At 41.4% G+C, this 26,947-nt stretch overlaps 1 protein-coding gene across 24 annotated transcripts in view; it reads right to left on the bottom strand.

Moving 5' to 3' along the window:
• Positions 1 to 26,947, bottom strand: part of DLG1 (discs large MAGUK scaffold protein 1) — a 166,081-nt gene that overhangs the window by 88,577 nt on the left and 50,557 nt on the right. For 2 of the 24 annotated variants that reach the window (XM_075268628.1, XM_075268624.1), the window contains exon 1: positions 19,831 to 20,556. The exons of 18 other annotated variants lie outside the window; for them this stretch is intronic. In XM_075268628.1, the coding sequence (XP_075124729.1) occupies positions 19,831 to 20,064 (234 nt within the window). In that variant the 5' untranslated portion in view covers positions 20,065 to 20,556. Of the gene's footprint in view, positions 1 to 7,776; positions 8,047 to 19,830; positions 20,557 to 26,947 lie in introns of those variants that run through there. 4 more of the 24 variants (XM_075268629.1, XM_075268626.1, XM_075268627.1 and 1 more) reach the window with 3 other exon arrangements.

Here is a 26,947-nt window from a genome sequence, read left to right as displayed (position 1 = left end):
TTAGCCTGATGAAGTAGAGCTGAATGTGTGTGCTAAGCACACACATTCAGCTCTACTTCATCGGGCTAATAGAATGCATTGGCCAGCGCTGATTGGCCAGAGTACGGAACTCGACCAATCAGCGCTGGCTCTGCTGGAGGAGGCGGAGTCTAAGATCGCTCCACACCAGTCTCCATTCAGGTCCGACCTTAGACTCCGCCTCCTCCGGCAGAGCCAGCGCTGATTGGCCGAATTCCGTACTCTGGCCAATCAGCACTGGCTAATGCATTGTATTGGCTTGATGAAGCAGTGCTGAATGTGTGTGCTTAGCACACACATTCAGCTCTACTTCATCGGGCTAATAGAATGCATTGGCCAGCGCTGATTGGCCGAATTCCGTACTCTGGCCAATCAGCACTGGCTAATGCATTGTATTGGCTTGATGAAGCAGTGCTGAATGTGTGTGCTTAGCACACACATTCAGCTCTACTTCATCGGGCTAATAGAATGCATTGGCCAGCGCTGATTGGCCGAATTCCGTACTCTGGCCAATCAGCACTGGCTAATGCATTGTATTGGCTTGATGAAGCAGTGCTGAATGTGTGTGCTTAGCACACACATTCAGCTCTACTTCATCGGGCTAATAGAATGCATTGGCCAATCAGCGCTGGCCAATGCATTCTATTAGCGTGAACTGAGTTTGCACAGGGGTTCTAGTGCACCCTCGGCTCTGCTACATCAGATTGCTACATCTGATGTAGCAGTGCCGAGTGTGCATCAGATGTGTAGTTGAGCAAAACTGACTCAGCACTGCTAAGTCTGCATTCGCATAGGAATGCATTGGCCAGCCTTCGGCCAATCAGCGCTGGCTCTGCCGGAGGAGGCGGAGTCTAAGGTCGGACCTGAATGGAGACTGGTGTGGAGCGATCTTAGACTCCGCCTCCTCCAGCAGAGCCAGCGCTGATTGGCCGAATTCCGTACTCTGGCCAATCAGCACTGGCTAATGCATTGTATTGGCTTGATGAAGCAGTGCTGAATGTGTGTGCTTAGCACACACATTCAGCTCTACTTCATCGGGCTAATAGAATGCATTGGCCAGCGCTGATTGGCCGAATTCCGTACTCTGGCCAATCAGCACTGGCTAATGCATTGTATTGGCTTGATGAAGCAGTGCTGAATGTGTGTGCTTAGCACACACATTCAGCTCTACTTCATCGGGCTAATAGAATGCATTGGCCAATCAGCGCTGGCCAATGCATTCTATTAGCGTGAACTGAGTTTGCACAGGGGTTCTAGTGCACCCTCGGCTCTGCTACATCAGATTGCTACATCTGATGTAGCAGTGCCGAGTGTGCATCAGATGTGTAGTTGAGCAAAACTGACTCAGCACTGCTAAGTCTGCATTCGCATAGGAATGCATTGGCCAGCCTTCGGCCAATCAGCGCTGGCTCTGCCGGAGGAGGCGGAGTCTAAGGTCGGACCTGAATGGAGACTGGTGTGGAGCTATCTTAGACTCCGCCTCCTCCAGCAGAGCCAGCGCTGATTGGTCGAGTTCCGTACTCTGGCCAATCAGCACTGGCCAATGCATTTCTATGGGGAAAAGTTAGCTTGCGAAAATCGCAAACTGACAGGGATTTCCATGAAATAAAGTGACTTTTATGCCCCCAGACATGCTTCCGCTGCTGTCCCAGTGTCATTCCAGGGTGTTGGTATCATTTCCTGGGGTGTCATAGTGGACTTGGTGACCCTCCAGACACGAATTTGGGTTTCCCCCTTAACGAGTTTATGTTCCCCATAGACTATAATGGGGTTCGAAACCCATTCGAACACTCGAACAGTGAGCGGCTGTTCGAATCGAATTTCGAACCTCAAACATTTTAGTGTTCGCTCATCTCTAGTTATTAACACCATCCCCCTCTATAACATATCGTAGGGGTAGAAATCTCCAGGACCGATTTGTCCATAGCCATCTGTCCCCAACAATACACACTACATGGCTTAATAAACATATCCCAACGGGGAACTTCCGTTGTGGACATTGTAAAGCATGTGACTTTATCAAAGCGGGCTCTGTTTTTACTAGTGTCACTACAAAAAATTCGTACGATATCCGCAGCTTTATTAATTGTCAGACCTCCGGCCTTGTGTATATGGCTACCTGTGGATGTCCTAAGAATTACGTGGGGAAGACACGCCGCAAATTTTGCAGGCGCATTCTAGACCATATCGGCAATATTAGACGGCGGGAGGACCGTACCCCCAGCCGTCATATGTGGGAGGTTCATGATGGGAATCTTCAAACATTGTCTTTTCAAGGGATCGAAGTAGTACAGGCGAATCCTAGAGGGGGGGGGGGGGGATTGGGATAAAAAGATTTTACAAAAAGAGGCAGAGTGGACATATAGACTTAAAACCTTGGCTCCACTAGGGCTTAATGAGAATATCAATTATAGTTGCTTTATATAGTTAAAAATGGGGTATAGTGTTGTGGTTTGTGATTTTTGATAAGATTAAATTAATATAGATCTGAATAGAGAACTCGTATATATATATATATATATATATATATATATATATATATATATATATATATATATATATACCATAACTCACTATAGACTTATTTATAGCCCCTATGTGTTTTACTATAGATATTCCATTTTTGCAGCCTCTAATTGTCTCACAATAGGTTAATATCGCCGCAGTTTTAATATCAATGTTGCTATATGATTACTACCCCCTCTCTGTATCATGGATGCCCTAGTATCAATAAATACACTGAAGAGATTCTAATAGAAAACATTTATTCTCTAGCTGGGACTTGTGGTTCTCCAGCTAGACTTGCATATATCCATAGGAGCACTAATGAGAGTGCCTCCACGCCCCCTGAGCGTCATATGACATCTACGTGGGTGTAATCCTTTGGAATCACGTGATGCCTGCATGGGCGTTGACTGGGGATGTGGTTAAGCTTTAAAAGGCTTGACTGCCGGCGCGCTCGCTGGCAGTCTAACCTAATACCACGTCCTACCACCAAGGACGTGGGAAGTGCAGTTTTCACTGCAGCTTTCATCTTTCCTTAGAAAAACCTCCTGATGAGCTAGAATATCAGCTAGTGAAATACGTATAGAGGGTATTAGGAAATAGTTTTTTCTCCATGTAATAGTTCAGGGACTTACAATACATTTAAATTGAACCAGAGGATAGATAGGACTGCTGCTTATCCATTGTATACTGGCAATATCATTACCTGGTCAGACCTCTGAGTACTGTTGGGAGCTAATGCTGCATATTAACTCTTGCTCCTCCAAGTCCTGCTGAACAAATAGAATACTTATCTATTTTTTCCTGCCAATTGGAAAGATAAAGGGGAGAGTTTCACTTTATCAAAGAGATAGAAGCCATATCTACCTAATCTCTTTACTGGTTAATGAATCTCCCTATTGGAATATTTTATGCTATAATGGGCACAATTTTAATAAAATAAAAAATAAAAGTTATGTTTTATTTCTACTCCCTCAGCTGTATATAGCCGTATAACTAGTATTTAAAAAAAAAAAAAAAAAAAACAACCGTCACGCGGCTGATAGTTACTGTTGTGAGAATATAAGGTAAAGGAGTCTGTCTTCCTAATATGAGGAAGGGCCTGGTACATATTTTGCTGTGGAGCTTCATGTTAAGCCTCTGGTGAAAGCAGCAGAATATAAAATGTGTTGCCCATGGATTTAGCCACATATTTACCCAGCATTCACATGACAGTTTCAGCCGTGAAACTTGGTCCATGTGTAGCCCAGACCAAACAACATACTGCATTACATGGCTGAAACTCTGTCATGTGAATGTGAGGTTATCCTTTGCATTGTCAAACGCCTAAACGCCGCCATCTCACAAAGCTTACTCATAATGGAAATGTACTTTGTAGTGTAAATAGAGCCTCAGTTCTGCACCTTAAAGGGATATATTATAAACTGGAATGCATTACTTTGGTAGTCAAATTCCCTACATAGTGGAGCAACACCTGAAACCAGTATAACAAAATAAATGCTTCATGGGTCTCATATCACAAAATCAAGTCAATGTTGAAATCAGTTAAAATCTATCTAAGGCTTCACATTGCAGATTTTGCTGCGCTTTTTTGAGTTAAAGCCAAGAGTGCCTAGAAAAGCAATGGGAAATATCTTGGGAGCTCTAATTCTTCCACCTCCTGCTCAATCCACTCCTGGCCCCACATTACGAAAACACCGCCACAGTATTTTTAGAGGGCAGATTTTGCTGGCACAGTTTTCCAGTGTCATGTTACATGTGCCCCTGTACTAACAAAATACTGGAAACCCTCTAAAAGTGATCCAATTCTGGAAACTACATCCCTTGAGGAAAGAGTACAGTAAGTACTTTGACCCCACAGGAGTGTCATACAATTAGGCTGTGTAAATGAAAAAAATATGTTTTTGTCCAATATAATGTAGCATTAGCCCAAAATGTTTTCATTTTTACAAGAGGTTATTGGGAGGAAAAAAAAAGAACAAAATACCAGAGTTTGTTTTGCAATTTCTGCTCAATATGGCAGTACCCACATGTGAATGTAAACTGTTGTTTGGGTATATGGCACGACACAGAATGGAACCAATGGGCTTTGAAGGGAACATCTGGCTAGAATGTTTTTTAGTTGCCATTATGCATTTTCCATAACCTAGAGGTAGCAGAAAAGTGGAAAACTATTTTAGAGATTACAACCTTCAAAGAATTTACCAGAAGATACAGTAATATTTTAATGCCTATGGGGTTATGCCACAAAGTATTTATCCTCTAACCAAAGGATAAGTAGCAGATCGTGGAGGTCTGACCGCTGAGATCCACCCAAACCCGAGAACGGTAGGCATACATACATTCAGTCAGATCACAATTCACTTCAAATGGGAGTGCTAAAATAGCCAATTGCTGTTTTTTTTTTTTTGTTTTTTTTTTTAATTAACACCCCCCACACACACACACACACACACACACACACAAAGTCCACTGTGCAGATTAAAATAAGTTTTGCTGTATGGGTTATTAGGGATGTGGTAATTCAAGATCCACATTATTTTTTTATTTTATACTAAAGGACTTTTTTATGATAAATCATTCAGCAGTGATTGAAAGAAGACCTGATATGTCTGCCATGAAAAAGGATCATCTTGGGTGGTAAGAGGGGGACACATTTATTTATTTATGGAAGTTTGAGGTGCTTCACTCCTCTATTATTTCTCCTAGAAACTTATGAATAAACTAACCATTAGGGAGTAACATGCCCTTTGTGTATAGGGGCACAACCCTGGCGATGCCGAATTATTGAAATTAATAGCTTTAAGTAGGAATAGCAAAGGAACAGCAGATACACACCATTGTATTGTTTGGTTACATCTCAAACCAGTGGGTGCCTCAAAATCACACCACACAGAGAATAGTGCACTCTTGTGGAGTCACCCCTGCCATTTTGTCATCTTGGTAAAACAAAGTGCGTTTATGATCCAAATATTGTGGTTTTCTCACACCAAAACACAAAACACTGAAGAAATATGCTCAGCAAAATGACAAACATTAACTCTACATTATCATTATAAGTATAACAAAGTCTATCAATGTAAGGGTCTGACGCTAAAATATTATTATTCTACTACTGTTTTGTGTGTATTTCTCCTTTTATTTTGTAAGCAGAGAATAAAAACCAGAATGACTTCACACTTCCAACTCAACAATTCCTGCAATCATCCTTTCTGATATAAAAGGTATTGATGGGATGAGCTGGTTATTTGCAGTATATTGTGATGCTCATACAAAGCCAACATATTTCACAGAAATGTAAGAGACGTTTCAGCCACAGTTATACAGTAAATTTCTACAAACACATCAATTACTCCAATATACACTCTCAAATAAAAAAACAACACATCCAGATGCCAGACTGCCGTAAAACCTGGCATGACGTTATATCTCAGGCTGATAGGAAATCATTACAGATGTGGTCTGATTAAAACGGTTTTCTCCACTGCCCTATAAAAAGGCTCTGAGAGGATACATTTTGGTAGTGAACCTCTTGCAGAGACAGCACTGAATACTACACAAACCTACTCAACACATTTTGTACAGAAGACAGAGAGGGTGCATAATTGGACAGAGGAGAAGATTTAGGTAAAGGCTCCACGTTGCAGAAATGCAGCTTTTTTTATTGCAGATTTTGCTGCAGTTTCTTATCCAAAGAATGGCTAAAAAAGGAATGGGAAATATATATAGGAAGTTCTTATACTTTTACCTACTGCTCAATCCACTCCTGGCTTTGGCTCAAAAAACAAAACAAAACAAAAACAACAAAATCTGCAACAAAAAAAAAGCTGTGTTTCCACAACATGGGGGCTCAAACCCAACTCTAAATTCACTTTAGCATTCGGCACTTCGTCCCAGATTTTGCTTAAAATTGGAGGAGAAAAAAAATGTACTGCAATGAGAAAGATCAGCAGAAACTGTGCAGACCCCATTATAGTCTATGAGATCTGCTTTTTAATTAAAGTTTCCGACTCCCAGGTCGCCATGCAGACCTGAAGACGCAAACCTGAACGCTAGTGTGAACCTAGTGTAAGTTTTGATGAACCACTAACCCTCTATGTTGCACTGATCTAGCAGTGAGATGGTGTTGGGAGCAGTCATTTCATGAGGGCATACACACATGACAAAGAAGCTCCGGAAGGTCCCAAGAGACCACCAGTAGCGAGGCTTGGTTGATCTGCCGACAAGCACAAGTATCTCCCACAGCTAAACTAGACACACGTAGGACTCACACTGCACACCCAACTCTGCCTCTTCCTAATCCAATGTAGATGCCAGCAAAGCCTTATAGATATTCCAACCAAGTTTAGTAATACTTTCTAGGTGTGGGTTATATAATGCAAAAAATAAACCAAACAGACTGTTATGTATCTGATATATTTTTAGCAATTGAATGCCCACTTGGCTATTATTCTCATATTAAGCAATTCGGTTTTATGAAAAACCACAAATTATTCTATAGGAGCTACCTTCCAAAAGGTGGCACTAGGAGTAATGTCCACTTTTCCGCCAATGAGGTCTTACTTCTATAACCCTTATCCATTGCAAACAAAACAAAAAACTGAATCTAACGTCACACGTGGTTATTGTACCATTTTATGTGCCAGGAGAGCTCCTTGTGAAAACCAGGAACATACCCCTATGGCCTCACTGACCTGGAGTATGCCTTGCCCTTTTACCATGCTTTTCACTGTATCTAAAACATTGAGTACATTTTGTTTGAAATACTATGGGCGACACATGCAACTATATGCATAGGCTAGATAGCGAGAGAGAGAGAGAGAGAGAACTTTGTCTATCTAGAAGATATCTGAATATTCTGTCGGGAAGTCATTCTGATATCTACACCTAATAGTGTGGACAGATCATAAATTAACATTTCTAATTGAAAAAGCAAAAACACAACACACACAGAAAGACACAGCAGAAACATTAATCCCTATGTGGTAACTAAAGCCAAAAATTTCTACTACTTTAGTCCCGTTGGCCTTTATGAGGCTATAGCTTTTTCCCCCCTTTACTCTTACATACACACAGACTGTAGGTTAAAAATATCTCTCTAGTCAAGCAAAAAAAAGAGGTTACAATTTCTAATCATTAGTAAGCCAAATCATGGTGAAGTGTACATGTTCCAACAACTCTGACAGCAACATTACAATGCCAACATTATAAATAAGGATGCTAAAAAATACACAGAAAATCAATCAACTATACCTTGATAAAGGAATAATTTGACCAAGAGCCATCAGACCACCAGCCACTCGTTGCTTTGACTTTAGCAGTGCTCCTAGTTGGGCTTTTTTTCACACTGTCACGGAGATTAGTAAATTTGCCTTTGCTTTTGGAGGATGAAGGTAAAGTTGAAGAACTAAATGACCTCTGCATGCATAATGTCTGTTGAAGGTTCTGGATTGAGGGATGATGTAGTTTTTGGCAAATATCTGTAGCATTTCGAGAGAGACTAGCCATGATAAGCTTTCCTAAAAAATTTCCTCTGATGCCAAAAATACTTAGGGTTGAAACTAAAATAACCTTACATCTATAACTGTGCCATATGTGAACTGGACCAGCAGAAAAAGCAAGCACAGCAAAAGCGATATTTTCCTGCAGCTCACCAACCAGTTTGTTAATTAAAGCTGCACCAACGGAATGAAAGGACAGACCGCCCCGGTCCTAGGCATGAAGAATCAATTCTCAGCACAGATTAATATGTGTGATACAAAGGTCAGATCACACCAGACACACGCTGATGGCCAGGCAGCAACACAAAGCGGACATTAGAAAAGCCTTAAAACAGGCTGAACTTTTTATTTTGCTGAAGGATGCCCTCATTTTAGGTTTTTAAAGGAGCATTCTGACCAGAGATTTTTATAATGTATCCCACTTATACACTATAGAGAACAACTGGAAAGAGTGGCTCTCTGTGGACACAGCAGGATTTAGAATGAAAGGAGAATGGTGGCTTTTGGCTTTTTTGAGTGCATGTTTAAAAGGATTGTTTTTTTTGGATGTCACCGTGGTAGGTGCTGTAAACTTGAAAATCCCAGGGAAGGAAATACATTTTGGGATCTAAACCCATTAAGGAATTTAGCAAGAGGGTGGTGAGCACTTTGACCCCACATGTACTACATTTATTTCTTTTTAGAAATGGTATCATAGGATTTAGGGCATTCTGAGGTTTTAATTCTGATGTCTTCACGCATGAATTCTAAATCTGGAGGAGCCTATCCTGATGTACTTTCTCAGATAAAAATAAAAAATTCCCCTTCCTGCTGCAGTCAGTTTTGTGATGATTTTTCGGTTCTTTGTTGTTGCACTGTATAAACCAAGTTCATCTTACATTGATGTTGCCATACGAGGGCTCGTTTTTGTGGATTAGTGACAAAAGACCTTTTTATGGTTCCTTTAACTTACTGCTTAAATAGCTTTATAGTTTTTTCCATCATGCCAGAGTGTATTGTGTCATGCACATTTTTGTCTTCTAATCTCTGAATTTATAACTTCGCAATAAAATTTATTTTGTACATTTTTATTATTGTTCTTGTGCTTTCACCATACAATCTCCTGCCTGTGCCATCTCAGAGTGAAAGTTGATCCTCCCACGGCTCTGACAATACCCATCCTACTTGAGCAGCAAGAGCAGTGCTCCAGAGAGCCGAACGCCCGCCCCCACAGAACCAACTGCCTCACTTGCATGAGACTTCAAAGTTGTTTTTTGCCAAATCAACAAAAAAAGTAAAAAATACATAAAAGTATGATGATCATCACTGTAACGTGTTCTGAAACATGCTGAATATACTTAGAGGAGATGGTAAACTCTTTAACAACTGATGTCTGCAAAAAGGGGGATCAGATGGGGCAAAACTTTGTCACTGATAAAGCTCTGTGCTGCCATAGAAACAACAAGCCCTCCTAAACCGGCACAAGGAAGGGGGGTCATCAAGGTACTAATAACTTCGCAAAACCTCTAAGACCTCTAACTTCCAATCATGACTGATCACCACACCTAAAGATAAGAAAACCCATGAATGGAGTTATGCTCGACCGCAGGTGATGCAACATGGTGTCTGCTGCATGTTAAAAATGACACCTGCTGCTCAGCTTCGGAGCAGATGCCAAGTCCATTCCACAAGTATACAGCAAGGTGCCTTCACTACCTAGCAGCCATGCCATAAATATACGGCAAGCCATAAATATACAGCATAATACGTCAAGTGGTTGAAGTTCACTCAGCAGCAAAACTGCACTCAGTCACCAAGAAGATAGAGTTGCTGTGCCATGAACAACCTCCATGTGTTTCAGAAGCAATTGTGGTGGAAGACCATCTTTAACAAAAGGGACATTACTGACGGTTCACTTGAAACTTCAACCATTACAGCCAAGAGAACTAGCCCATGAATGAAAAGAAAAGCGTAATCTGTGGAGATGAGCAAGTAGTACTCGATCGAGTAGGTATTTGATCGAATACTACGGTATTCGAAATACTCGAATGTAAAAGTTCGATGCAGAACCAGCATTGATTGGCCGAATGCTATACAGTCGGCCAATCAACGCTGGTTCTTCTCCCACCTTTAAAAGTCTTCTCCGTGCAGCTTCCCTGCAGCGTCTTCCGGCTCTTCATTCACTCTGCCAGGCATCGGGCCTGGGCAGAGCCGACTGCGCATGTCCGCTTGTAGTGTGGGCATGCGCAGTCGGCTCTGGCCAGGCCCGATGCCTGGCAGAGTGAATGAAGAGCCAGAAGACGCCGCGGGGATGCTGCAAGGAGAAGACTGCTTGGAGGATCCAGCCCAACCCTCACTCTTGGACTTGGCAAGTATAATTTGATCGAACGTTGAATACCCCTGAAACAATCATCCCCCCCCCCCCCAGACTATAATAGGGTTCGATATTCGATTCGAGTAGTCGAATATTGAGGGGCTACTCGAAACGAATATCGAACCTCAAACATTTTTCTGTTCGCTCATCTCTAGTAATCTGTCAATGCCATACCATGAGCTAGACTAAAAAGTTTAGGCAGCGCAAAGATATGGTTTCACCAACATGGTCAATTCCATTCTATAGAGCTTCAGTTAACTGTATCTCATGTAACTCAAGTATCTTTGCAATCAGGTGGTAAGATGGCCATACAGACTATATTAATGTTGAATTACCCTATTGATCCATGGGTTGATGTGTATGGGGAGTAGCAGATGTTGGGGGGAAATAAAGATCAGATTGTTGGTCTCATTAATCCTTTTGTTTTCATGGCAGAAATTGGTGCCTGGCAGTGGCTTGTTCCCATATCCTCACAGAACATGCATGTTTGTTTGTTTGGCATCCATTGGGAAAAAAAATAAAAAATAAAATCAGCCGCAATTTGATACAATAGACCTCTATAAATTTACACACACTACAGTGGACTGCGGAGCATTTCTTAGAGGCCACAAATGAAACATTACTTTCTTAAGATCTTAAATAGCATATTCTGATGACAAATCTAGTGTAGCTGCAAGCAAAGTGTGAAGAGACTTTCTAGATGAGATGTATAAAAATTTTACATTTTTATTTTTGACTGGAATATAGGGATCAATTATGCATACTGTAACTAAATGCAGATCACCAGCAGCAGGGAATCCTCAATATGGATATTGAGTTTAGAAAATATTGTTTGTTATAATGACCCAAAATATAACTGCAATACTTGGATATCCACTTGAATGAAAAAGACAATGGTGGTTATATGTAAACCCGGCATCAGTTACACACCACCTATGCCCAGGCTTGAGTTCATAAGGCACTGAATCAGTGACATATGGAAAGAGCTGGCTTTAGCATCTCGGGCACATATGCTCCCAGTAATAGGAAGCCCGATCAAGCTGATACGCATAAGAGTGTTATAAAACATTGGCCTTTAAGGACATTTGCAGACATAATTACACGGCAGACACATAAATCAATGAGCCAGCTTGTGATGCCAAAAAGCTTGTCTGGAAGTGATCAACAACCTCTATACAGGGAAACCTGGTAAATATAAGGAGAAGCTTAACTTAAAAGGGGTGTTATAAGAATTTTATACCTTCACATAAGTCATAAATACCAGATCAGTAGGTGACCAACTCCTGGCACGCTCCCCTATCCATCAATGAGTTCTAAGTCACTGTGATGCCATGTCCACTACTTCTATGGCTCTTATACAAGGCAATGAGTGGAAAAGAGCTGTGATAGCCACTTGCAGCCAGTATACAATGTATGGTGCTGTTCCTAATACAGTAAGGAATCCCTACAATCAGCTGATCAGCTAGACCAGACCACACGGAGACATAGGAACACCAGGGGCAGGCGAGTAAGTTTTGGATTTTTTTATTTTTTTTTTACAATAAATATTAGCCCGGGCAAGTCTTTTAACAACTCGAATCTTTTTAATGGCACAATCCAGATATTACCATGGATTTCGCAAGGATTTGGATTTCTGCCTCAACAGATCAACCCTTAACAAACCGCTAGATCATTGAGGGTGTTTAATTCATCCAAAGCAATCTACTGGTTTGATCAAGGACCTTTGAGACCAAAACACCCCAGTAACACCTATGCTGCAAAGGCAAAGAGGGTCAAACTATTAAAGCGAGTCTGTCACCAGAATGTAGCATAGATTTAGGTGACCCTAACCCATTTATCTTCAAGAGACGTTCTTATTTATTTATTTTTTTGCTTACTTATACGGCACCATCATATTCAGAATGCTTTATGGATAGATAATGGTGACACTGTTTCAAGCAGGGGGACACAATCCAAGCTCCCCATCAGTATGGAAGAAACCAAAACTCCATGAAAATGTTTTCTTTGGATGGATTCGAATCCAGGACTCCAACTCTGCAAGGCGGTTTTCTTTACTTTTACTCCTGAAACAGGTTTCTACCCAAGCGTAGGTGCCATGGTTTAGAACGCTATAATAAAATCTCAATAGTAAGTATTCTAAAACAATAAAGAGTTCCTTACCATCAACCTACTGTGACCGGGGGTCATTTCCTAGGAGCGCGGGCTGTCCTCCATATTCCCTGGGTAACCAAACCCATTACTTGCTTATCTTTAGACGTTCCGAACCATTGACAAAAGGGCGCACCTTCTGCCACTCTTACCTTGGATATTCACTATAAACAGTTTATGGTGTTGTGACCCATTTCACAACCCAACAAGGTAACAGACAAACCGGTCTTTAATTTTCCTACTTTTCTCACAAAATCAAGATGTGCCGTTCAGCGTTTGTCCTCTTTATCTGAGTATTCTAAAGATAAATCATTAATACAAAATCTCAGAAAACCCCTTTAATAATGCCAATAGATTATATTGCAAAACAATGTCACTATAGACAACATCAGAAGATAATCCTGGATATCACATGTAAGTCTATAGCCTGGAAAGAAGCTCAATTACACCTAATTTTAGAAATGTACTCATCAACTACCCACATTTCCTAGTCCCAAAAGCACTTTGCTAGATATTTTGACAGCATCGATCGACTCCTTAGGGTATGTTCACACAACAGATTTAAAATCCAACATGTACATACTAATTGGCCATGGCAGGCCAAAAGTTTGTTAAGAAGGGGTTTTCCAAGGGAATTAGAAAATACCTAATATAGCTAAACATGGAGCCCTCAAATACATCAAAAACACTCACCTGTCCCTAATCTCTTGATAGTCAGATGTTGCCCAGGTTTCCCATTGCTCTCCACTTCTTGAAGATTTACATTACACGGGAAAGCTTAAAAGATGTCCAGCTGACTTTCCTGAGCAGGTGAATGGGCATCACCAAGTAGCAAAGACTCAGCCAGTGTCTGAATCACAGCAACAGGATCAGGGAGAGGTAAATACTGTTTTGTTACTTTAGGGCCCTTCATAAGTTTTGCTATTTGCTCTTTTAGAACTCCAAGTTAATTTGATCCCAGTCTTATTTGGGCCTAAGTGATCACCTATACAAGCAGCTGTTTGTGACATTTTTGTGGCGCTGCTTTTGCAATCTGTACTTAAACAGCTTTAATAAAAAGTGATTGGGGAGAATCAGACATGTATTTTACATGACAGGGATTCAAAGTTAACCCCAGATCTGTGCTGCAAATTTGCTACAACTTTTACTGCTCCTCATTAAGGCTAATCCTGACTTTTCTCACCTGAAATGACACGAAGTTCCAGAAGGAGAAAAAGGGGGAAATCCGGGCAGAATTTTTCCTATGCATCCGAAAGGGATTGCAGAAGCTAATAACATGCATGGGCTAAGCAGTCTGCATGCGGATATTCATCAGAAATCTATGTGAAAATCCATGGTGTAAAAACCTTAGGGTGCATTTACAGTAGCCTTAGGGTGGCAGTACAGGTGAGGATAAAGCAGCTTTTATAAGATTTACACAGGTATTTAACATCATTTGCCATAGCTTTGTGATGTGGTAATTGGTTGCTCTGAGTTTACAGGTTGAACATGTAGAACAAATAGGTTTCACCTGAGGAGGGGAAATGTGGATGATGTAAAAATTATTTTAAAATAGGTTTAAAAGTCTTATTTTTTAGTAACCAGGTAGCTTGATAAGTCAATATTATTTACATATGTAAAAGGATCCAAAGCAAGAGTTATTCAGTAACTCAGGCATCATGCCATTTCCACTTCAATAGCACTCTCAGTGAAGACAACACTTTAGCACAGCTCTCTCCCTTTTGTTTTTGGAGAGATCCTCCCCACACAGTACATGCACTGTTAAGCATGCTCAAAGGGTACTGTGCACAGTCAAAGGCAACATGAAGCTGCTATGGGGGAGGAAGAGCAGGGTCATTTATACTACTCCTATGGGATATCAGCAATAAAGCTCTTCTCAGAGCCATTTCGTACAGACATGCACGTGGTGGTCAAGATTTTTGGATATTCTGAAACCAAAATGTTGAACTGTCTGAAAAAGCCTTATAAAAAAAAAAAAAAAAAAAAAAAAAAAAAAAAGTGTATGGGCACCCTAATACTCTGTTCACAGTTACAAAAACCTGCAAAACTGACACCTTACATAAAACCCCTTACAGAAAACCTCACATGGAAGAATTTGCATTCCACATGGCTAGCAGTGACAGGATGCCGATATACGGCGCAGCATTCCGCTCCAGATGAGGCCCAAATGAATGGGAGTTGGGAGCGAGTCTTGCGCCGGAGTCAGCTGCGGAATCAGCGGCAAGATAGGTCACCTTGCTTCTTTTTTCCGATAGCGGTAAAAAACTGCTAGCAGAAAAAAAAGCGAGAGGCTCCCATTGAAGTCAATGTCATTTTTGGTAGCAGATAGAGGCAAATTCCGCGCCACAATCCGATGCCAAAAAACTGTGTGAACTAGCCCTAATATATACGAGAAACACAACAAAAGCCAAAAGTTTTTTCCAGAATTTGAAAATCAATTATATTTAAAAAAAGGGAAGAAAATGATATAAAACATTATAAGCATAAGGAGCGAATGTACCAAGAATAGGTACATCAAACACATTTGATATTATTTATGACCATTTGTTACATTTTTTTTTTACAAGTTCAATATTTTTTTGGTGATCAACATTATCCATTATTTATAGAGCACCAATGTATTCCAGAGCTTTCCTATTCATTCAAGTCAGTGAGCATCCCCTATGGAGTTTGTAATTTTCCTTCTTCAGGCACCAAAGCACACCCTGGGGCTAGCGACATGGGAATCCAATTAACCCTAGTAAGCCTTGCCACACAGACTGTACAAATCCTATGTAAAACCCTTGGCTCTATTTTTTACGATTACTTGTTGCTTGGTGGCACATGGGAATTTAGGTCCTATAGAACTAGATACCAAGCATGGTTTTATGAGCAAGATCTGACTGTATTCTCTTACATTTAACCCCAAATATGTTCCTCTATACAATATCACTAACAGACTGAACTTCCAATGTTTCTGAGTAGGTTAAACTGACCCAACAATGGCTTCTCTGAATCTTCCTTCAAGAAAAAAAAAAAAAAAAAATTTGCAACTGCATATCCAGTCATCTGACAAGCAGTCCGTGAAAGTATCTACCAACTCCGATCATTTTATCCATGGTGACACCATGGCAACATGAGAAGCAGTCTATGGAGACTTGCCTCCATGACAAGGTTATAGCATTAGTAGAGACTCAAGTAATTGCAATGTGCTATGCAGCGTAGACTCCGAGGGACACACAAGCAGACAGAAAAACCAGAGCGCTTCATAGGTTAATATTTTAGCATATGGCTGAATCACATTCATCCTGACAGTACAATTCATATAGTAAGTTTGAACCTGAATAGGCTAGACACGTAATAGCATATGCATGCTTTCTAGCAAGTTACATCCAACTCACGTACAGTGAAAAGAACTGAAAGTCTAAAAATAAATAAAATGAATAAAATAATCCCTTTCCACAAGTTTATTCAATCATCATGAAGCTGGGCTCCTTCAGGCAGAGGCCACATAGCACGATGCCCTCTTCCTGCATTGTCTCCTTACACAGACATTTGGGATTTCCCCCAACCAAGCATCAGCCATCTGCCAAGCCAAAACCCCCAACATGCCCTGAACAAGGCTCAAATAAAAGGAGTCATTGAGAGAGACAGAGAGCGGTACATCGAGGAATGGAGAAGCGCAGTAAATAACTCCCAGAAACTCACCATGTACCAGTCACTGCAAAGGGACTACACCATGGCCACCTACCTGGAGAGAATACGCCACCCCAAACACAGACACACCCTGAGCTGGTACCGACTGAGCGCCCACAACCTAGAGATAGAGACGGGGCGATACAGGCAGACGTACAAGCCACGGGAGAACAGACTGTGCCAGCACTGTGACCAGGGGGTCCTAGAAGACGAGACCCACTTCCTGCTACACTGCACCAAATACTCAGCTGTGAGGGCCGTCTACTTCCAAAGACTCTCTGCTCACATCCCAGCATTCACATCTGCAGACGAGAAGAGGAAACTCTACATCCTACTGGGAGAAGAAGAGGCCACTGTGGAGATCGCTGCCCAATACGTGTCCAGCTGTCACCAAATAAGAGGAAGATGAGACTCCCAAGACTGTTATACCCCAAATCAGCCACCCCCATACTCTCCCCCTCGACTCCAACCCCCCCCCCCCCCACCCACCCACTTTACTAGCCTTGGCAATGCCAAATATCCATTCGGACGTGCCAATAAAGCCTATTTGATTTGATTTCAATTTAGGCCCAACTGGTTAAGTAGTAGCAGGATTTGCAACATGTTCAGCAGAATGAGCTGCCAGAGTAACTGACCACCCATACATAACAGCTTGTCAGCAGAGTACATCATAGGGGCATGAGGGAGCTTAGTAAATGAAATCACTACCGGAGGAGATGGGAGGTACTTTCTATATATTATGCATAAGAGGCACTTTTGCAATTCATGACGAAAGAAGATTAAGCACTTTGGAAAAAAAAAATGCCTTTTATAAAACTTATCTGGGTCTTATTTGATTCCCCCCACCACCTCCTTCCTAAATAGAAATGTACAAATCACATGTTTTAATACTGAAGAATGTTACAGCAGCTCGGTTATTGCTGCTCAGCTCTCTACGTAGCGATGCTCTGAGCTTTGTGTTAGCTCAGACGCCTGCTGGGAGAAGCGGATTGGTCAATACACCACAGACTTTCTACGTTTGTCAAACTGCCGTGTGATGGCTGTTCAATGAACGACATCATACAGCTTTTTTATGTAGTGTGAATAAGGCCAAAGGATCTGTTCCCTTGATTTTCCTTTTATTGGAGGCTGCCAGTGAGCTACCATTGTAACAGAACAAAATAAATACCATGTAGCATTTGTTTTATTACTGTATGCCTCCATCAAGCTACAGTGAAGGAGTGGATAACCATAAAGTAGTCATCTCATAATGGCTACCACCAAAAGGATAATCCACAGTATTAACAGTTATACATTATCACAAACTGGTAAAACATAGATGGGAACAATGTAATTATATTCCAAAAACCTGTAAATTCATTACCTAAGCCTACACCAAATAAAAAAAAAATATATAAAAACAAATGTTACAATAAAGTTGATACTGAAATACAAAATGGATTACAAACACAAATGGGATTTCATGAAACCTCCATAACAGAAATGGGGCATACAAAAGTTGTACAGTCTTTCTTCCACCAGAAAAGTGAAAATCATGACTGAAAAACGCTTTGTTTGCATTGTATAATGTTCATCGCTCGCATCCTATAATGGATGAGAGCAGCAGACATCAAAGTAGTGTGAACCTACCCTAAAACTATGCTGTTACTCAGCAGACAGTAGCCCATGGACATTTGTTGTGTCCAAAAAATACAAGCACCACACTGAGGGTGGATTTGGTGGTCAGCAGGGATTTGGAGAGAAATTTCAGTCAGTCAATCTTCTGCCTCAAAAATCCTATGGATTCTGCGGAGGAAAACTGAAGCAGAGCCTTGGCACATCATTGCCCTCATATACAATAAGGCTAGTCGAGCTTGAGGCCTTGCCACGTGTACCAAAAGCATTTCTTTGGACAGGCCCATCAAGATTTCTAATTCCCCTCTATTATACCTCAAAGCTTGATCCCTTAACAATAAGCCCACACGCCTTGCACCAATTACATGAGAACGGCTAACTCGTACAGCTTTATATACTGTGTACATCACAGATTGTAGACAGACCGTGAGCAGGGCCATCACTCCTTATTAGTTTTTGACTAGGTCTGATTTTATCTGTACATGTACCCTCAGAACATAAAATAATTTTATTCTATGCCTTTGAAGATAAAACCTGTGTAACAGATACCGAACCTTCAATTTTGCATTTTCGCACTTCAGTCTGTTTTTCTTCTACTATAAAACTACTGAGTTGTACTAGAATGTCAATATAATAAAGGGCAGGAGCAGAAGTGATCAAACATTTTCTGGTTGATACCCAACTTTTTTGTCTGTTTTCTTCAGAAACAATTGCCCGACTACCAACAAAACTCACGCAGAATCCAAGAGGTAGAGAAATATAAATATATATATATTTATGTAAGTAATCTTGTAGAAGACTGCCCTACCTACATGTTCTGCTCATGTTCAGCCGGAATATCAAAACCCTCATTACTTCCCATCAATAAATAAATGTAACTTAAACTGGTACAATGCTACAATGTATTCAATGGCCTTTCATTCAGGGAAATCTGCAGGTTACTATTACAATAGAGTATTACTTTCTCTTTTAAACTGTTTATCTGAATGGTAGGACAAGACATTAAAAATTCATGTCAAGTTTGTTTTACTACAATATGTACAGCTTACAAAAAGAATCTAACATATATATATATATATATATATATATATATATATATATATATCATAAAAGGACTACATATCATAAAAACCAGACTTTCCATTTAAGTATTTAATTTTTTTTTAAATAAAATTACCTACAAAGTTCACTGAATAAACCGAGACTTTACAGCTTGTTGTGCCATTCGAGGAGGATACTTGAACAGAAATGAATATATTGTTTGCATGCCATCTCTCCCACCCTCCCTCTAACTTGTTGCCAGCGATCATGGATTATTTTGGGAGCACACAGTAAGAGTACCAGTAAACATTATGTATGATAAAAGTTCAATTTCAAGTAAAATTTGCAACGTTCTGTTGGCTCCTCCTCATTTTGTCTGATCGATTCTCTGACATCAGTTCCAGATCCGTGCTGTGAATTATGCTGAGCAGTAATACACAGAACAGAGGATTAAAAGAGCGTATGCCAGTGTGTATACACATTACATACACATCACACACAGAAGTTAAGGAAATGCAGATACACTGCATATGTGCAGATTTTTCACAGAAGTGTGATCATCAAATCCATTAATTAAACTTTCAATGTAATCCGTATTAATGAAGTTATAAGCCGGCTATACCAAATATTTCAATTTCCCCCATTTACTAAAATATATCAGGATGATCACTTTCTTTGGATACAAACCAAGAGAAGCATTGAAAGCCATTAGACTAAGTCTCTTGCTGCAGAGCAAAATGAGAAAGCAAGGTCCATTTAAGAGATTTTAATTTAATCCTACACCCAATGCAGCACAAACAGGTGCACCCCCCCTCCCCTCCATAAGCACAGCAAAAAAAAAAAAAAATCACACGCTCTAAAATGAATATTTCATTCTCAGAAAGCAGACAAAAATACATTTAACCCCAGAATACTGTGCTGACATTTCCAAATAATTTACAGATAAAAGAGTAATTACAACAAGTGGCAAGTTACCTGGGCGGAGCTGGCAGCTACTGAGATGCAGTCAATAAAGCTGTGTCTGCGAGTAAAAAAAGCCACTATCTGCTGCCATCGAGAAGGTTCTGGCTCAGCTCTAAGCTCTTCTGTAGAGCCCTTCTTTGCCCATGGCTTCTGTTTTGGGCCTACTGAGCTATGACTGGAGCTAGTATTGCCCCCTCGATTGGCGCGGGAGTATAGGAGTGTGTTGTTTCCGAAAATGTAATTCATCTCTGCAGCTCTGCAGGTGGTTGCCAGGCAGTCTTACTCTTCTACCAGCTGCCGAGTGGTGAAGGATCAGCAAGAACTGCAGATAGAATTACAGCAGCATCACATCCAAATCAGAAAGCAAAAATCCTGGTCCCTTGCTGTGCTCATTGTTTTCCCTTGGAGTCTAGCCATGCAGAACACTATACCTGTTACATGTCTACAAGGTAGTGCTCATTGCTGCAGCAGCAAAAAGGAAAGAAAGGAAATCCAGCAATTGAAGAAGCATCTGCTGCCCATGATTTCCTTGCCTCTGAGGTCTGCAGGGATCAAAAGCTGCTCTTCTTTTGTTAGCTGATAACTAGGCAGACTGAAGCCAGGAAGTGAGGTCGATTAGCAGGTAGGATGCTACAAGCATTTGACTGCAAGGACCCACTGGGGCTGCCTGATTTAATGCACTGGGTGGGGAAAGGCTCCATCGCAAATTACCAAGTTTCAATCACCGCATGGAGTCAAATCCAATGACATTCTCACTGTTGACATAAATAATACATAGGACCTGAACAAAAACAGTGAAAGTAAACACTAATTGATTTTCCTCATAGACAATTAGTTAAGTGTTCTCAGATAAACAGCATCTAAAATGTCCGGTTTAGGGTATCGCGCATGAAATGAATAATATTCCTGGAACAGCTACATTAGCATTGATTTTCACTGTGTTATTAAGCATTGTGCTTTCAGAAACAAGAACCTAATAATGGGAAGAAATCCATTTGAAAAGAGATTTGTGTGGACATAATACCACAGTATTGAGTCCAGGACAAAGAAGTCTGTAGCCACAACACTTCATGGATAAACCAGCCGCTAGAATCAGAAGCCCTGGACACTTAGATTTATTCTAAAGCAGGGCTTATTTTTTTACGTATTTGTTTATTCCAATAAACATAAGACTTCTTTATAGAATGCCAGGGGTGCTTCCTGAAAATGGCACATCTTGTAAGTTCATGAAACTGTCTTCTAGAAAGCTCACCAGTAACAAAAATGTTCTACAACATGAGCTATATTCACACTGGTGCAGCCACAATAGAGGATAATCAACCGGTGACTGGGCAGCGCTCATATTGAAGGAAATCTGTCACCACATTTACCGCCAGCATAAACTAATGGCAGATACGCTGACTTCAGCACTGCCGGCTGGACCTGCCTTTTTGTGAAATTTACAGTTTAGTGGTAGCAGCACTCAGTGAGCTAGGAGCCAGGCAGGAGTCCTTGAGTATTCAGGAACTGCAGCCTGCTCTTATCCATCACCATCCTCTTGCTACTGATTGCCTCCTATCTCCCAATATTAGGGAGAAAGTTGTCAATCAATGACAGGAGGGCAGAGGTGGGTCAGACCAGACTACAGTTCATGATAAGGTGGATAAGGACTAGCCACATAGACCTGGGAGGATAATAATAATAGTAAATTTATTTATATAGCGCCAACATATTCCGCAGCACTGTACAATTATGTACAGACAGATACATAAAGAATGTCATTTCACACAATGGGACTGAGGGCCCTGCTCGCAAGAGCTTACAATCTATGAGGTAGAGGGGGTGACACAAGAGGTAGCAGGGGCGGCATTGCTTATACAGTATTCAGACAATTTTGTAATAGAGGTTACTGTCATTACACAAAATGGATGTGCATCAAGCTGCAGGTCTCTAAAACGTACTGTGACACCTTCAGTTTGATATATAAAGATAAGATAAGATAATCCTTTAATAGTCCCACAATGGGGAAATTTCAGTGATACAGTTTCATAGATGGTACAGTAGTATATAACAAGAGAGAAACACATACAAGCTCATGGCAGATAGAGAAATCCTAGGAATCAGAGCAACTAAAAAGGAAAGAAACACAGACACACTGCAGGATCATTTAGTTCTCTGTGTGGAGTGTTGTTAATAATAATACAGCCTGACCGTGGTTGGAGGACATGAGGAGGGGTCACAGCATGTGGATATAACAAGCAGAAAACATTTTTGCAGAGGTGGGGGACATATGCAGCTATCATGATAACATGTGGTAGTTCCTTTGGTAGGTGGTGAGATCTCCTGCTCTCAGCTGATAGTTCGGTATCTTGCATCAGCACTATTGTCCATTAACCACAAAAAAATGCCCCAAATGTCCTTCATCACAGCCCTCCTCCATTCCTCTTACCACTGTGTTCTACTGCCCAAGAAGTCCGAAGCCATCCAGGTATACATGGTGCTGCTCTCTTGCCAAGCTTCCATAACTCCTGGGGTAGGTGGGTGATTGTAGGTTTCCAGGCTGTAACAGAGTCCCACGTGTCCACAGTAATAGAAAGAAATACCAGTCAGCTGTAGGCATCTTCACACACCAGCAATAGACTCCAAAAATCATCTCCTTGAAGGAAGAAGTCCGCATTTCCATGTAGGTTTCTCCTCCTTGCCACATGGTGAGCCATGCTGTCCTAGCTGGGGGGATGGTAACAGGCACATGTGGAAACCAACAATAGAAACAAAATACTCCACAGCGTCTTCCATTCGATTTATAGTTGCTAATTCATAGCGCTAGATTGCTTAGTTACACGATTCTTGAAGATAAAGAGGAAAAGAGTGAGAAAGGAAAGATAGAGATTGCTCCCAGCTTGGAGCTCTGTATCAGGCAGCCACTAAGGGCGCCAGGAAGTAGGAAGTATGCCTGAATCATACTCCGCACCAACCAAATACTGATGTGTAAGGCTGAAAAATCACTTTAAAAGGAACTCTATCATTGGAAAAAGTGCTTTTGAGCTAAACATGTCTGAATAGTCTTTATAAAGGCTAGTCTACTACTACACTTTTTCTGTTGTCCCCGCCGTTTCTTTTTAAACCACTTTATTTCTTTATGTTAATTAACCCCACGGAGCACCCTGGGCGTTCCCCAAGGCCTCTGAGATCCCCCACATCATACCTTTAATACTGCCCCGCCACTGTTTGTGCTCCGCCTGTCCTCCTCCCCCAGATACTCCTCCTCCTCCTCAGTCTGCCCTCCTCAAATTTCAGTTCAAAGCTCAGTTCTCCAGAGAAGATAAGATAATCCTTTAATAGTCCCAAAATGGCCGCTCGGACAAGCACAGTACTGCAGTCCAGGATGCAATATATGGAACAGGTTCAATTCCTGTCCGATGTTGCAGCCCTGCTTCTGCAGCTCCAAGTCATTGATTGAAAGGGGCTGCAGAAGCATGGCCAGTGCATAGGGGGAAGGGGGGGGGGCACTGATGACATCAGTGTGTCCCCCATGCCATTCATTCATGGCAGCCGGTTAGCAGACAGTTGAGCTCTTGCAATCTATGAGAGAAGGAAGATCAAAAAAAGTAGGTGGGGGTAGAAGCTGTTCAGATGCTCGTGTTAAGTCAATGAGGTTAATGAAGGTTGTAGGCTACCACAAAGAGATGAGTTTTCAGGGTCCTCGTGAAGTTTGTGGTTGTGGGGAAAATTGTATGTATCATGGTAGTGAGTTCCTGAGTATAGCAGATAGGTGTGAAGTCTCAGGCTAAAATGCTATGTTACTGCAAAGATGCTTTTTTTGTTGCAGATTTTGCTGAGCTTTTTTTCTGCCTCGCATTAATTTCAATGGGGTTTGCAAGGCAGAATGGATTTTTGATTTTTGAGGGAAGAGATGCACTGACTAAATTTTTTTAGGGGAGGTTAAAGAAAACGAAAAAAAAGAAAAAAAATCAAGTAAGATGTTAAAGAGGACCTTTCACCATTTTGCCCACACTGTCGGCTTTCCCGATGTGGGCCCGGTGTGAAGAGCTTACGGTCCCGGTACCGTAGCTCTTCTATGGTCAGAAGGGCGTTTCTGACAGTTCGCCAGAGACGTCCTTCTTCACAGCACAGCCAATCGCGCTGTGCTGTGAGAGCCGGGAGGAACGCCCCCTCCCTCTGCTCGCAGTACTCGTCCATAGACGAGCATTATCAGGGAGGGAGGGGGCGTTCCTCCCCGCTCACACAGCACAGCGCGATTGGCTGTGCTGTGAAGAAGGACGTCTCTGGCTAACTGTCAGAAACGCCCTTCTGACCATAGAAGAGCTACGGTACCGGACCGTAAGCTCTTCACACCGGGCACAGATCGGGAAAGCCGACAGTGCGCTGAACTCAGCGCACTGTCAGCTTTCCGGCAGTATATAGAACTGCCTATGGGCAAAATGGTGAAAGGTCCTCTTTAAAAATAGGTCATGTTTTCAGCTAGCTAAAAAAAATAATAATTAAACAAACAACAAACTAGTATGCTCCTGACTCCCATTGAAATGGATGGAGCTGGGAGCAGTTTTCTGAGGCAAATTCCTTTTCAAAATTCACTTGCAAAAATTTCATGTGTAAACTTACTCTTAGGGCCAGTTCACACGGGGTTCTGCGTGAACACATTCGGTCGCAGTTTTCTGCTCCAGATTAGGTCCAAATGAATGGGCCTAGTCCGTAGGGTGGTGTCGTGAGGCGGACGTCCACGGCTGAATCAGACACGGAATCCGCCTGAGGAACGGGCAAGCTCGCTTTTTTTTTTTTTTTTTTTTTTAATGAGCGGGAACAAACCGATCGAGGAAAAAGGAAATGACCAGCTTCCATTGATTTCAATGGGAGGTGGCAGGGTTTTGAAACTGATTCCGCGTCAAAATCCTGACCATTTTGCTCCATGTGAACTAGCCCTTAAGAGGATCCCATATTATGTGGAAAGGTAGCAAATGTTGTATAGAAGTCGTGGATGGCTTTGTATGTCAGTGTTAGCATTTTAAAATCTGGGCGATGGGTAGCCAGTGATAGGATTGGCAAAGGGGAGAGGTTGATGAAAAATGTGGAGGAGGGGTTGATTAAGCGAGCGATAGAGTTGAGGGTGGACTGGAGGGGAGCAAGGACATTTGGTCAGAGCTACAGAGAAGGGTTCTGCAGAAGCCTAATTGGTGAAGAGTTGGTGTGTGAGTGGGAGATGCTAAATATGCAGTTGGCAAGGAATTAAATCCAAGGGATCTTTTTAAAATACATTTTTAAACATAATAGACTCCATCTTTTTTTCCTTTATGTAAACACTGAGGAATTTGGGGGAAATAAAATCCTGCTAGTTATTCAGATTTTCAAAAGTTTAAAAAAAAAAAAAAGATTTTCAGAACCAAAATCAGCTTAGGTCCTGAAATTGACTTTCTCTGTCTGTGCAGACAGAACATACCTACCAACCCCAATTTGCTGATTCATGCCAACTGCTACACCTATAGATATCAATGGATATGCGGTAGCAACTGGTTTTATTTGCTTCCATAGACAGGGCCACATTACTTAGGTCACCTCACCATGGACTTTCATAGGCCCAGCAGCTATAGAGAATTTATCAATTGGAATCACAGGATATCCTGTACATATACCACCAATGTTGAACATGGCATACTCTTTTAAGCAAGGCAAGCTCGTTTGCCTTTGATTAAACTAATATCCAATGTATAATACAAAAGCAGCTAAGTGATAGACAACATGCATCATTAATAAATCTTCAACTTAAGCAGCAAGACAAGGCAGAAATGGTTAAGATCAATAGGTACTTGCCAGCTGAGCACCACTTACAGTACATTCCATATAGTTAAATTTTAAAAAGGTTTGAAAGCAAAGACGTTAATTCTTGTTCAAGGCTTATGGTGTTGGCTGTAAGAAAAAATGCGCCAAAAATACCAACCTAATGATAATGACAGCAACAAGAAAGGCCTGCAAAATGTTTACATGTATCCTGGACCATCAGGAAACTAGTGTAAAGGCCACAAAACATAAGAGTATTCAGACTAACTGTACATAAAAGACACAGTATACAGCTGGTTATGCATTAATATTTTCCATTTTTGAAAACAGATTGGGTATCCCCAAGGTCAGACCCTCCGACCCTGAGGCACTATTGTCCTTTCTCATGGTTTTACCTGCACAACATGACCCCCAGTCTCCTGTGCACATAATTGCAGTATGGTGCCATTAAAGTCAATGGCATCAAAACACAGCTATAAAAAGACACCTTAAAAGGGGATGCAGAACTACACCAGGGTTGCTATCAGAGGTACAACATGAAGCTCCTGGGCCCCAATGCAAAAATTTGTAGCAGACCTTTCAACTATATGTAAGTTTTTTTTAGTAGAGTCTTCTCATATTGTAAACAAACCAATGACATGTCAAGGCCTCTTTTGATACTCCTACATTTAGCTTAGTACAGGGGTTTTCCAGGAAAACTTAATGTTCCAGTTCATGTCTACACTGGTTGGGCTGGAAGTGAACCAACTCAGGTAATTCTTATTAGTAACATCACTGGTATAAACGTCACACTGCTAAGACTGGTGGACAGCCTCAGCAACTACTTCCGGCCAATCCAGTGTGGGCACATAAAGGGATGACCTTAACCAAGAAAAGGGATGGGAGGTGGGGGGGTGTTAGGAGAGTACTGCTTCGATTTTAGATCATCCCTGGCCTGCTGCCCCTGGGTTTTATCATTTTATCTGGAAAAAACAAACAAACTAAGAATACAGCCTAAGGTCCCCCACAGCGAAAATGAACTGCGGGAAAAAACACGGCTAAAACACATCATGGTTCTTCAAGCAGAACTTTAGACAAAGTTCGCAGAAGTTTCCTCTGCGGACTTTCTGTTGTCAATTATACATATGGGGAAAGCACCGGCATTTCCATAGGTATAATTGACATGCTACAGTTTCCAAAACTGCACTGGTATTGGAAACTGAAGAGTGTCCACATAGTAGTGGTTTTTACCGCAAAGCGGGCATAGGATTAGCTAGAATCCCCAATTTTTCCAGTGGCATTTATGGCACGTGGGGCCCCAGCCTAATTTGAGCATTAGAATTAGTGCCTCAATTTTTAATTTTTTTTTTTTTCTTTT

The sequence above is a fragment of the Leptodactylus fuscus genome, chromosome 3 (genome assembly GCF_031893055.1).
Source record: "Leptodactylus fuscus isolate aLepFus1 chromosome 3, aLepFus1.hap2, whole genome shotgun sequence".
In the NCBI taxonomy this organism is placed as follows: domain Eukaryota; kingdom Metazoa; phylum Chordata; class Amphibia; order Anura; family Leptodactylidae; genus Leptodactylus; species Leptodactylus fuscus.
The sequence above is the reverse complement of the archived record's forward strand: the minus strand, read 5'-3'. Positions and strand labels throughout refer to the sequence as shown.